Source organism: Perognathus longimembris, chromosome 14, assembly GCF_023159225.1.
Source record: "Perognathus longimembris pacificus isolate PPM17 chromosome 14, ASM2315922v1, whole genome shotgun sequence".
In the NCBI taxonomy this organism is placed as follows: Eukaryota; Metazoa; Chordata; class Mammalia; order Rodentia; family Heteromyidae; genus Perognathus; species Perognathus longimembris.
Window position 1 is genome coordinate 51,571,490 of NC_063174.1, and position 12,869 is coordinate 51,584,358.

The window sequence follows — 12,869 nt, forward strand, 5'->3', positions numbered from 1 at the left end:
CAGTTCACCTGCAAACAGGACCCACCTCCCTTCAGAAAATGAGACTCCTATTTAAACACACACACACACACACACACACACACACACACACACACACTCACACCCCTGTTCCTCTCAGAGGCTGGTCTAAGAAAGAGCTGTCCTTTGCCTGCCTGCCACTCTAGGCTGGCTCTCTTGCAGAGGGACAGCGGTGGCTCTGGGAAGTCCCTCACATAGCCTCTCTCCCACATGTCCTGCAGCCGCCATCTGAAAACGGAAGTTCTCCTCCTTTGCTTCATTTTGGCAGAGCAATTCCCCCAGTCGTTTATGGCACAGTGAAATATATTCTTCAATGCTATGTAATTTTGGACTAACAAGAAGTCTGTTTAAGGCACGTGTCTCAGTGTGAATATTTTTTAAAAGAAAGGGGAGGGTGGGGGGAGAGAAAAAGAAAAAAAAAAAGAGCGCACAACACTTAGTCCAGTGTCTTTAACATTTAGTTTCTGTCTTCAAGTAGAGCGTTGTTCTCGAGCTCCTGGTCTTTGGTGTCTGCGGGGACCATTGCGTTGTCCCGCTCAGCGGGCTGCTGGATGCACTCGGTCAGCATGGCCGTGCTGGAGTTGTCTGAGTTACACATTTTTTCCGTCTCCTCCTCTTTCTTCTCTTCATCAAGGGAGTAATTGCGGAAGGTCTTGTAGATTTTCTGGACGTCCTCAGGCAAAGTCTTTTTGAGGTCTTTGTTTTTCCTCTTGGTGAGTTTGGAAGTGGACCCGAACTTGTTGATGATGTTGTCTTCAGAGGCACCTTGCCCGTGTTTGTTGAGCTGCTCGGAGCCCTTAAGGCGCAGGTTGTTGGGCCGGTTGTTGATGCTCTCTTGGGAGGAGGCCTTGAAGCGGCCCGCGTCGAGGGCAGCGAAGACGGAGCGCTTCTCCGGGGACAGCATGTCCAGCGAGTGGGCCCTCTGGTCCAGGCCCAGCCGCCGGCGCTCCATGCTGCGGATGGTGGCGGCCCGCTGCAGCTTGTCGTGGATCTCCACGCTGAGCCGCCGCCTGGTCTCCCGGAACTCGGCCGTCACGTTGGCCTTCCACTCGGCGGCGTGGGCCTTGATCTCACCGACCTAGCCAAGAGAAGGAAGAGCAAAGGACAACACTGAGAAATTCCTAGCACCCACCTTCCTTGGGGGTGTCTCCTCCGCCCCTCCCCCCCCCCCGCCCGGGGAAGTGGTCTTTGGGGTACACTGAAGAGTGATGTCTATGGAGAGATGGGAAACACTAGTCCCCGGGGCTTCTTGACAACTCAAATAAATGCCCAGCTGGAACTCTCAAAGGACCCATGTGGAGGGAGGGACCCAAAAGATGCCTGAGGCAAGGAGCTGGGCGGCTCAGTGAAAGGTGAATGGCATTTTGGAGGCGAGATCAATCCTGGGGCTTCTGGTCGCGTGTACACTTAAAAGGTTTTATGCAAACCTCTTTTCTCCCACAGAAACTGGGTTAATCATATCCAGTTCGTGGGGTTTCGACCGTTAGGTAAGATAAGGAAACACAGCTAGCGCAGTCCTGGGCACAAAGCAGGCATTCAGCAAGTCCCGTATCCTTATCTGCTGTTCTCCTATGGCTATATGGGGAGAAGGACCCAACTTGCCCACACGTGACTGAGGGCTGTTTTCATTTTAAGGGAAATATAAACCCTGGGCCATACTTGAACCCCAAGGAGCTGGGGCATGTAGCTGAGGCCCTTTGGGCTCCCTGTATCTGGGCCATGTTATGGCTGTGTGCTGTGGGACCTGTCCCGATTGAAGGCTCTTCAAAGGCACCTCGTAACATTTCCTTAGACAGGGTGCAGGAAAGGAAGGACATATTTGGCCAAAGCCCACCCAATGTATCTTCTTCAAAATCCAACTATTTGACCTGCGGTTGTGCACTAAATAACTTGGCTCTTATTCAACAGGACAGTCAGTACACATCCCATGCTCCCCTATAGCGCCGATGAGGGACTCAAACTTTTGGGCTGAAAAGAGGCCATATTTTGGGTTGTTCCTTTTACTCCTGTCATAAAGCTCAGCTTCAGCAGGTCAGTTGGCCCTTTAGAGAATCAGAGTGGAAATAGCACTGGCATTGTTGAAACTAACACATGGACCCAGGAAAAAAAGGCAGGAAATGTGTCCTTCAGTAACTTTTTCCTGGGTTCCTTGCTATTGACAAGTGAAGGGCTATCCTTTAAGCACCCTGTCATACTCTTGTTCTCTTGGGTTTTTCTTCTTTCTCTTCCTTTTATTTAGCTCCTTCTTTCCCTCTCTTGCTAGAAGGATGACATGAGAGTCTTCTAGGTCACAAAAACCTATCTTCTCCTTCTAGCTTTTCCTTTTTTTCGACTTTATGTGGATACTTGTACAAGGAGTAAAGACTATGCATCCTTGTCTCTGAGGCTCTTACAGCGGGGGGCAAAAGGGGGGTGGATGGACACATAGCGGACACAGGTGAAAGAGACCACTTGAGCCCATATCTCCATGGCTGGCTACTATTTCATATTAAGCAAGAATCCTGGTATTCTGCTGCATTCTCAGACAGACCCTGGACCTTGGGAGGCCAGCCAGCTTCCCCTAGATGCTTTCCTGGAGTCTTCTAAGCCTCCCAGGTATTTGCTGTCTGTCTTCACTTATTTTTATTTTTTTATTTGCTGTTAAAAAATTAATTGCTTTCTAGTCTTCCTAGGTCATGGGGGTTGGTAAGTAAATAACCATATTTTTCTCACCTGTAGAAAAAAAGGTTGCAGAAAACAAAAAAACCTATTCCATTCAACTTGGCTTGAGATAGAGATTGAAAAGGAAGATGCTTTATAAGTTCTGTTTTTGCATTGAGTCAGAAGCATGCCAGACCAGAGAGCAGACAGGCAATACTTGACATGAGTCAATCAGAAGTCAGGGACATCCACAGAGTTTAGAGGAAGTCCTACCTCTTCTTTTGTCTTTTTGGAGAGAACCCGTAGCCAGTCTCCAATCATACTGAGAACAGCCGCAAAGTAGGCCAGGCCAACAAGGATCCAGAACCATACCAGGGGCTTGTACCACTCCCGGTAATTGATGCCAGCATTTCCCCCTAAAAACAACCAAACATTATTTTGAGGCATGTGTCTTCTGGTCCTGGGGCTCGAACCCAGGGCCTGGGTGCTGCCCCTTCACTCTTTCACTCAAGAATGGTTGCTGCTCTAACCCCTTGAGCTACAGCTCCACTCCTAGCCTTTTCCTGGTTAATTGGAGACAGGAGTCTCAGGGACTTTTCTGCCTGTGCTAGCTTGGAACCCTGATCCTCCCAACTCAGCTCCCTGAATAGCTTGGATCACAAATGCGAGCCAGCAGTGTCTGACCCCACAAGTTGTTTTTAGATGGCCTTGCAAGTGTTCTTAACAGAGCAAACGTGTGCCAGTCCATGCAAGGGAGATGTTATGATGGGCAGCAAGAGGAAGATGTGCCCCTTTCTTGCAGGAGCCAGGCCTGTGGTTCCACTTCCCTGGTTCTTGACCACTAACTCGAATACCTATAAGAGAACAATTATCAGTGGCCCATCTCAACCTGAGCATCAATGATGAGTGACTCCACTAATGCACCTCAGGTCAGGTTCAGCCACCATTGCTTTTATCTTAAGTTTCCTATATTTATGTGACAAAAAATAAAATATCTCTAAATCCTCCCAAAGGGTTTGGAACTCTTCAGACCAACTCAGTTTGAAGGTCACATGCGGTTACCAAGAAATGACTGGGTACACAAAGGTAAACATAGGCATAATGGCATGACAGAGACTTTGAGCCATGAAATAGTGATTTAATGCTAATAAGGAGTGATGTCTGCACCAGGCTAGTCCACAGGGTTAATTAGGCCACATAATTAGACTCACTATAAGCTAGACTTTAAAGGGACCTTAGAGGCCAACTATTCCAATCCCTTTATATTATTTTTTTTTTTAAAAAAGGATTACAGTTTAAAATGCATCAAATCAAATTGGTCAGTTGCCTAATGGTATTGACTAGCTGTTTTATTGACAAGGCTAGTCATTTATTCTGAATAATTAGCTTATTTATTGAAGCCTTCATAAAAGCACTGCAGAGGGCAGCCAAGCAAAGGAGGCAGGCACCAAGCCCCACCCACTCTCTGTGACATAATGAATCGGCCTTGTCCTCACTCTGTGAGACACTGCTGCCCAATGGAGCAGGCAGGGCCGTTTCTAAGAGGACCAATACCAGGCAATTACAGTATTAGTGGATGACCGATTGCTAGCCTTTCCTACTGGGTCACAGTTGTAACCACAACTGGCACCACTGCAACCCTATTGAGCTTTTGCCGCATCTATCACACCCTGAAAAGCCACCTGCACAGACACTGGGAGCCTGTAGATCTTCTCAGCACACCCATGCCCATTTTGCCACACAACACGTGAGGTCTACTGCTACTTCTTAAAGTGAAAATATATCCCCAGAGATACATGGTTATGGCTTGGTTAAGCTGCCTTGGTTTTTGCTTTGTGTTTTCCCTGTAGGCAGCTTTCTCTGGACTATAATTTGAATTCCTGTAACACTTGTTTTTTGAGGTCTGTTTTGTTTCTGTGCAAGGCTAGAAAGCGCCCTCCCTGTTGAATTCTTTGGGCTAAGTAATTATTTACCTTTGCAAGTCACTAGCACCCAAGGCTGCCACCAGAGCGCGCCAGACATCCTTTTGAATGCTTTGTATCAGGGGCAGGGCTGGAAGGGGAAGTTGTGTGTGTTTCTAGTCAGAGTCGCAAAAAGCAACTCTGTTGTCAGGCTGTCCCCAAATGGGTCAGCTGCAAAACAAATCAGCAACCAACTCTACATGACTGATAGCCCAGTTATATTTCCAGTAAAAGCTAATGCCATGTCAGATGACAAAGTCTTATCAAGCATGGTCATGTATCTTGTTTTAGTGGCTACAAAACCTCCCCTCCCACTCTTACAGCACAGTTGGTTCTGCACCTGTTGACTCAACTGAAGGTGGGTCAAAAAATATTCAAGAAAAAAAATATTGCATCTGTGCTAAACATGTCCAGACTTTTATTTTCATTATTCCCTAAAAAATTAGGGTATTAAACAACTATTTTCAGGGTATTTACATTATGTTACAAGTCATCTACAAGTGACTTAAAGTACACAAGAGGATATTCGTAGATGATGTGAAGAAATAAACTGCCACTTTCTCCTAAGAGATTCAAGGATCTTAGGATGTGTGTGAAATGGTTCTAGACTCCCTCTGCCCTTCTGTATATAACTGAGGTTGGAATCTTGACAAAGTTTTCTTATGGACAGGCTAAAATGCCTACAATTATTCTTCTAACTTCTCTCAGTTCCTGTGGCTTCTGTCCAATGTGTGAGGTCTCTGATCTGACAGCGATGGCTGAGTACTGTGCACAAGGAAATACTGGCAGGGTCCCAGGCCACAGCTGTCTAGTAAGCGTTCATTTTTTTTTTTTTGAAATAAGTTCTTTCTATGTATCCAAGGCTACTAGACTAAGCCTGAAATTTGGTATTCCCGTACCTCTGCCTCCCAAGACTCTAAGAGTGGCATCACCACACCCAGCTGTAAGCCATTTTTAATCGCTTTGACTGGGAAATTCTTTGTCATTTGTCCATAAAATGGAAAGGGGTTAACACTCCCCCCTTTACAGTAGGCTCCCCCCACACACTTCTTTACAGTAGGCTCCAGTCTTCCTTTGCCCAGTAGAAATAATTACCAAACCACTATCTTGTTACAGAACTAACATGGAAACACAGATGCTCCTGTTGATGATCTTCTAACATTCCTTCCAGAATTTTCTTTACCAGATTTCCTGAAGACTAGATAGATCCCCATCTTACACACACTTCCCCCAGAAGAAATCACACACCAAACATAGAATAGTCTACCTGGGACCTCAGCCTGAACACACACACACACACACACACACACACACACACACACACACACACAAAGCAAAATATTTCAAACTTATGATAGAATTGTTTGGTCAAAGTGCTCACTTCTTAAAGTAAAACATGATCAATTGTCAGAATATATGTACTATCACTATAGGGAAGAATCAGGATGGCCTTTTATTCCTGCCTTTCTGCCATACTTTGGGAAATTGGTACATGAATGAAGCCAAATGCCATTTTATTTTCAACCTCCTTGTCCCTTGAGGAAGCTGGAGAAAGCAATAAGGGCTGGTGCTTCTCTCTGCAAGCCTGCAGACTCCATTCCGCCACATTCATTGTGAGCAGCTCTCATCTCCCAAGTCACCAGAAGCCCTAACTCTTGCTGGCAGGCAAACCCAAGACCATGATTGCAGGGTCAGTGGCTCTCAGCTTGGCATCAGGAAGCTTCCCCTGAGCAGGTCACTGAAGGCCAACTTCCATGTTTACCTCTTCTGAGCATCCTATTTGCCTTGTGCAAATTCAAAATCAAAAGCTCTATTAACAGTTCTTGTCCATTGATGAGGAGCCAGTCCAGGATTCAATGAGAAATCCATTCTACCCCAGCATTAATTCAGGCAAGGACAAGGGCATGCAGAGGAGGAAGTGCCTGCGACTGGCTTTCTTTTCCGGGCAGAAAATAACCCCGCTGCTATTTTGCAAGATTCGGGGTTTGAAGTGAGCCTGCAAACAGCGGCCACAGCAGTGAGCCATGGTTTGCTTGTGAAAATTTCCTGCAAATCTCAATTATCATGATTCTGGAAAGCACAACCCACAGGTGACCCCACCCCCTCCCCCATCCCCCGTGGCCCACCAGTGATGGTGATAGGCATATCCAGGAAGTTTACCTGCCACGAAATCACCAAAGCCCACTGTGGTCAGAGTGACGACCACAAAATAAATGGACTCCAAGGCTGTCCATCCCTCGATGTATTTAAAGATGACAGCTGGGATTGTCACAAACACAATGCAGCCCGCCAGGATGAACAGGATAGTTGAGATGACCCGGATCTTGGTCTGGCTCACTTGCTTTTTCTAGGAAGAGCAAAGAAGAAAGGTTGACGGGCAAGTCAGCGTTGTCACCTGGTTTCAGATGTACAGAAAAAAAGGAAGGCATGTCATTGGATCATTAAACCTTTCTCCAATCGTTGCTTTCCTACACAAATACACACATAGAAGTTTCTTGATGGATTAGGAAGATCTCAGGCCTCAGTAGTTGAAGCCTATTCATGGACACCAGGTCAAGAAACACTGCCTAGCTTGTGCTTAAAATATCCTTCTCTTGGTTTCATAAGTTAGAAAAACAAATACTGTTTCTAATTTTCTCCTTAGTACAAATGTAATTATTTCCCAAAAAAGGACTTGCTTCAAATATCCATGTGTTACTAACTCTCCATAAGGGGGATCTCTAAGGGTTTGGGGGCTCTTTCCATACCTATGGTAATAGTTTGCATCTAGTTTTCCTCTTACCAAAACAAAAAAATAATAATATTGAGAGTGTGGGGAAGCAATCTTAAGAAGTAGCATGAATAGTGGCACATTCTATGGAGAAACCTTTAGCAGGCCAAAGTGAAATTCAAACAGAGTGGCCCCCAGCCTTGTTTGTGACAGACTGGAGCCCAGCACCAGTGTGTCTCAACTCTTCCCTTCTCCTGGTAGTGGTTGCATACTTATGACACACGTTGGTCTCAAAACACACGTGGTGCTTTGATGATCAGGTTTGCTGGCTGTATTACTCACCTGAGAGGAGAGATCAGAAATGACGGGATCACTGCCTAAAGGAGCAAGTGGGATCTCTATCTACTGACAGCTTTCTAATGGGCTGAGAGTGGAAATTAGATTGATTTGGGGGCAAAGGGACTATGCCAGTGGAGCAAGGAGTGGATGGGGGCATCTCTGGCAAGGCTATGGGTAAGACATGGCCTCGAAACCGAATAATCCACGTGTTCTCCAGACCCACGTACCTAGTGCTGCAGATTAGCACCAGGGGCCTCTGTTATCATGTACTGGTGAAATTACATGAAATGTATTTGTGTGTTATGGGCACCTGAGCATGTTCCCTGGCTATATGATCTAGATGGATGCGGGGCAAAAGTGTCCTTTGCAGGGACACTGCAAAGGAAACACTGCATGGACACAGGGACACTGCATGGAAAAACGATGACAGAGTCAGAGAGAAAAAAGGGGACATTGGTCTTCTCTCCTCCATGCAAGTGTTATGTGTACACATATAGAGGGTCAGATGCATATCTATGCCAACAAATTAAAGTATGGTATATGCTAGGGCGGGCTCCAGAGGTGGAACTCCTATGAGCACCTAACTTACAGATTAACAAAATGAATGGAAGCAGGAACATGTATTATGGGGCTCAAGGTGTGGTGGGGGGGGGGGAGATAATGGAAGGGGTGACACGGATGGGGACACACGGTGCTCACAAATTGACATGTTGAAACCTCTTTCTGCAACTACTTAAGAAAACAAATCAAAATTAAAAACAAGGATAAAGATAAAAATTAAGTCAATGAAAATGAAAAGCATGCTGCATTTGGGGGCTGTCACTAGAAGTGCTCTGTGCTCTGCCATCAGCTTCCTACCTACTGCCTGGCAGCAGAAGACAACTTCAGAGCACACAGGCCTTGGCACTGATCTACTTCATTTTGTGGATGCAAAACAGAAGCGAAATGGGGTTAAGGGAGCCTCATAAAATGATGGTGCTAATTAGGGGCATAGCTGAGATCAGGATTCTGATGTAATTAACTCTCAGTCCGGTGCTTAAGTGATGAGAACAGCTTTTCAGCTTATGCAACGATTCGCCAGCTCAAAGAAAAGTGCTGCACTTTTCTTCCCTCAACAGAAGACACCGAAAAATATAATCTATGCCTGTGTCCCTCCTGGAAAGGAAGGCCAGAGGATAAACAATCGCCACTGGAGATTCTGTCTAGAAAATCAAAAAATAGATATTAAAAAATTAACAAAAAAGTCATGACTCTGAGTCCTTTGAAAGGTGCTCACTATATAAAATGGGAAGGAAGAAAATAATTTGCTCTGTGCTCGTAGATCACCCCTCCTTGGAAAAACCATGGGGGGATGGGTAATGTATAATCTATTTGTATTATTTAAACTACCTATAAAAATACTATTTCTAGTTGGGCACTGGTGGCTCACACCTGTAATTCTAGCTACTCAGGAGGCCAAGATCTAAGGATCTTGGTTCAAAGCCAGCCCGGGCAGAAAAGTCCCCAAGAGACTTTTATCTCTAATTAACCACTCAAAAATTGGGGGCTGGGAATATGGCCTAGTGGCAAGAGTGCTTGCCTCCTACACATGAAGCTCTCGGTTCGATTCCCCAGCACCACATATATGGAAAACGGCCAGAAGGGGCGCTGTGGCTCAGGTGGCAGAGTGCTAGCCTTGAGCGGGAAGAAGCCAGGAATGGTGCTCAGGCCCTGAGTCCAAGGCCCAGGACTGGCCAAAAAAAAAAAAAAAAAAAAAATTGGAAGTGAAGCTGTGGCTCAAGTGGTAAAACACTAGCCATGAGCACAAAGAGGCTCAGGGACAGTGCCCAGGCCTTGAGTTCAAGCCTCACTACCACCACCAACAGCAACAAAAATAGGATTTCTTTTTCCCCATAAAGAAAGGTATTGTGATAAGAGGAATTGCCTGAACACTATACAGAATGTTTAACCTGTTCTTGAGTTTCCATGCTGGGAACTGCAGGAGGATGTTGTGAAGCAGCTAAGCCCCTCTGAGAATCCAAGAACTTATTAGCCTCGTTTGGTTTGCAGATATGCATGAGAGATTCAAAGCCCAAACGGAAATTTGACTTTGGATCTTGTAAATTAATCCAACTGCTGGCAATAGGAACATTATCCCCCACGTCCCTCCATAAAGAGTCTTCCTCACAGGCATAATGAAATTAAAGCAAACTAAATGTCTGTGAGCTGCTTGTTAAGTCATAAAATAGGATGTGAATGCGACTGTGATCTAGTTGAGGTTGAGGCTGGAAGATGGGTGAAGGAAAGCTGCCGGAACATAGGTCGCTGGAGAGATGCCCAGGTTTCCTGAGGTGGGCAGAGGGGAGGTGGTGAAGAGCAGCATGTGTTGGTTTGGTAAAAGAGAAGCATCAGGTATCAGAGGCTGGGCGGCAGTGCCTTCATTACACAGTTCCCTGGAGAGCTTCTCAGTCCAGTAAACATTCCTTCTCCCATCACTGCCCTTTCAGACACCCCCCCCCCCCAAGTGACACTCACAAAGTGCTTGTGGCATTTAATTATCTGGAAGAGGGGGTATTTTAGGAGTGTAAGAAATAACTATTTGGCGCGTGTGTGTGTGTGTGTGTGTGTGTGTGTGTAGGTGTATGAAAATATGCATATACTCTATTTGGTTATAGAAAGAAGAAATGTAAGTGTAAGATTTTAATAATTCCTGTGATTCTTGAACCTAGTTTTCTGCTGCCCTCTAGATAAGGACAAAAACAAGTTGCCTCTTGTCAAACATTTTAACTGTAGCTTGCACCATAGAGTAAACCCCAAACCATCCCATGTGCAAAGTGGGTGTGGCTCTGCGGGCCCCTCCCTTATCCCTGCTGGCTCTTGCAACTTTCTCTCCAACAGTGAAACGGGTGTTTAAGAGCAGAGACCAGAGGCCAACTGCCCCCAGACACAGCCCATCCTCATGCCAATGAGCTGGGTGGCCTCGTGCAAGTATCTCAGGCTCTCTGTGCCCCAGTTTCTTCTGGAGATAAGAGAATCAATTGTGTATAGGGTTATTGGGAAGAATGAGTACACACACTTAGCAGTGTCTGGCAAGTATTCAGCCATGGTGAACAGGCATGTTTTTCATGTAAAAGCCCAAATCTTTCCTTACATGTAGGCAGTCCCAGATCCAGTGTTTCTCTCTGCCACTAAGGCAATGTTCCCCCTTCCCCATCTAGCTTAAGAAAATCTGTTCCATTTCAGGAGGTTGCTGATGCCTGTCTCTTCCTGGTTACATTAGCTCATTTAATTTGCTTCCTTTGCAATGGTGGGGGGAGGGAGAGCCCTCATTCTCCACTCTCGGTGCCAAATCCAAATTGGGCTCTCAGACACTCTCAGCCTACAACTGTGCAAGTGTTTTTATCATTCCTCATTTCCCCATCTTTCATCATTTTTCCAATTCTGTGAAGAATTGCAGATAAGGTCTGGGATACAAGGAAGCAGCTGCAAAGGGGGTTCCCTGATTTTCCCTAAAACCCAACTCCACGTGGCAAGTCACCTGCACAGTGGAGCTGTTTGCCTCCACATGACAATCTCGTTTACAAACCAGCAAATAGAACAGTTAGCGGAAAGCTTTGTGAGCCCAGACCCAGCAGAGGGCAGAGTTCGTGGCCCCCGGAGGTTCACGCAATCATGATCTAGAGGAAAACAGTCCACTGTGGTATTCAGATAGAAGTAGTAAGATGGTCATGTGTTTGTGACCCACTCTTGCTTTGCCCCCTTTGTTGATTGGTTAGAACAGATGGCGGGCTCTTCACACTCCTATACAAAGACTAGTACAAGAAACTCTCGTGCTTGAGTGGGGCTGACTGAAGGAATTTTTGAAGAACTCAACATCCATCAACTAGAGTTGTTTTAGATGTCCAAATTGCATGTGCAACTATACCAAGGGCTAAACCAGCTTCACAAACAGAAGGATAGAATGGGCCTAGAGCTCCCCACTGAAAGAGAAGGGTAGAAGCCTGACCAGGTGGGTTTACTTCAAAGGCCCAGCCACGTGTCCAATTATCACTGGACATTATCTCCTGCCTGTTTGTGTTTATTTCCACAATTTTGCCTTAGAAAGCACATATATTTCTAGTCACTCATGGGCCTTTTCTTTTCATTTAATTTTTACCTGTCTCTAAAGCCCAACCCTCTCATCTTTATGTGGTTGCATAAATTCTGACATGAACAGTTCAGACTTTTGTCTGCTTGAGAAATGTTTGGGGTATGATTTGTTTAAAGCAAGACATTGGAGATTTTATTCAGAGAGACTACAATGAAAAAAAAAAAAAAGCCCTTGGAGTAGGAGCTAGATAATGCCGAATTCTCTACTTTATGGTTTCCTTTGGTTTTGTTGAAATGCAAACATGTCACCATGGTTATGCAATTGAACTGAGGGTAATTTCTCAAAATGGAAAGCTAATAGGAACTCTCTCAGAGAACCGCCAGTTCTATTTTCCTACACATTATTTCTTACATACACTTTCTGCAAAGATTTCTCCTAAAACATCCACTCATAACAAGTAGTTTCAACATCACTACCGATAGCCACCAAGCACCCTCTGTAAGTTTTTAAATATTATTGCCTCTAATCTCCATGGTTGGATATATTCTAAACATACACTAGGAAGAACAGGGTAGTAAAATCGTCATGGAGACTACTGAAAACATTTTACTCCAAAGCTGAATACACAAATGGATCCCTATCAAAATCAAGAATCAGAGCCAGCCTCCGGCTCTGAGTCACGTGGTATCATAATGGACTGGCCAGTTCAGTGCCCTGCAGGGCTCACCATGCAAAGCTTCTGAGAAAGAGCTTTGTATTAGTCCGCTATGCAGGCAAAAAGGAGTCAGACCATCTGCCATATGGTAAATTCTGTTGAAGGAGGCATGACTTCCCTTCTTTAGAAGGTGGATGTTCATCAAGAAGTAAAAGAGATGGGCTGGGGATATAGCCTATCGGCAAGAGTGCCAGCCTCGGATACACGAGGCCCTAGGTTCGATTCCCCAGCACCACATATACAGAAAACGGCCAGAAGCGGCGCTGTGGCTCAAGTGGCAGAGTGCTAGCCTTGAGCGGGAAGAAGCCAGGGACAGTGCTCAGGCCCTGAGTCCAAGGCCCAGGACTGGCAAAAAAAAAAAAAAAAAAAGTAAAAGAGCAGAAAAGTAAGGGTGAGGTTACAGCAGGCCTGCTTCAG

The 12,869-nt window shown here is 45.5% G+C and overlaps 1 protein-coding gene across 1 annotated transcript in view; it reads right to left on the bottom strand.

The window, feature by feature from the left end:
• Positions 1 to 475: 475 nt before the first annotated feature.
• Positions 476 to 12,869, bottom strand: part of Kcnk10 (potassium two pore domain channel subfamily K member 10) — a 125,622-nt gene continuing 113,228 nt past the window's right edge. Inside the window, exons 5-7 of the mRNA XM_048362107.1 lie at positions 6,780 to 6,966; positions 2,932 to 3,074; positions 476 to 1,096 (exon numbers count right to left, since the gene is read on the bottom strand). Of these exons, the coding sequence (XP_048218064.1) occupies positions 476 to 1,096; positions 2,932 to 3,074; positions 6,780 to 6,966 (951 nt within the window). The remainder of the gene's footprint in view (positions 1,097 to 2,931; positions 3,075 to 6,779; positions 6,967 to 12,869) is intronic.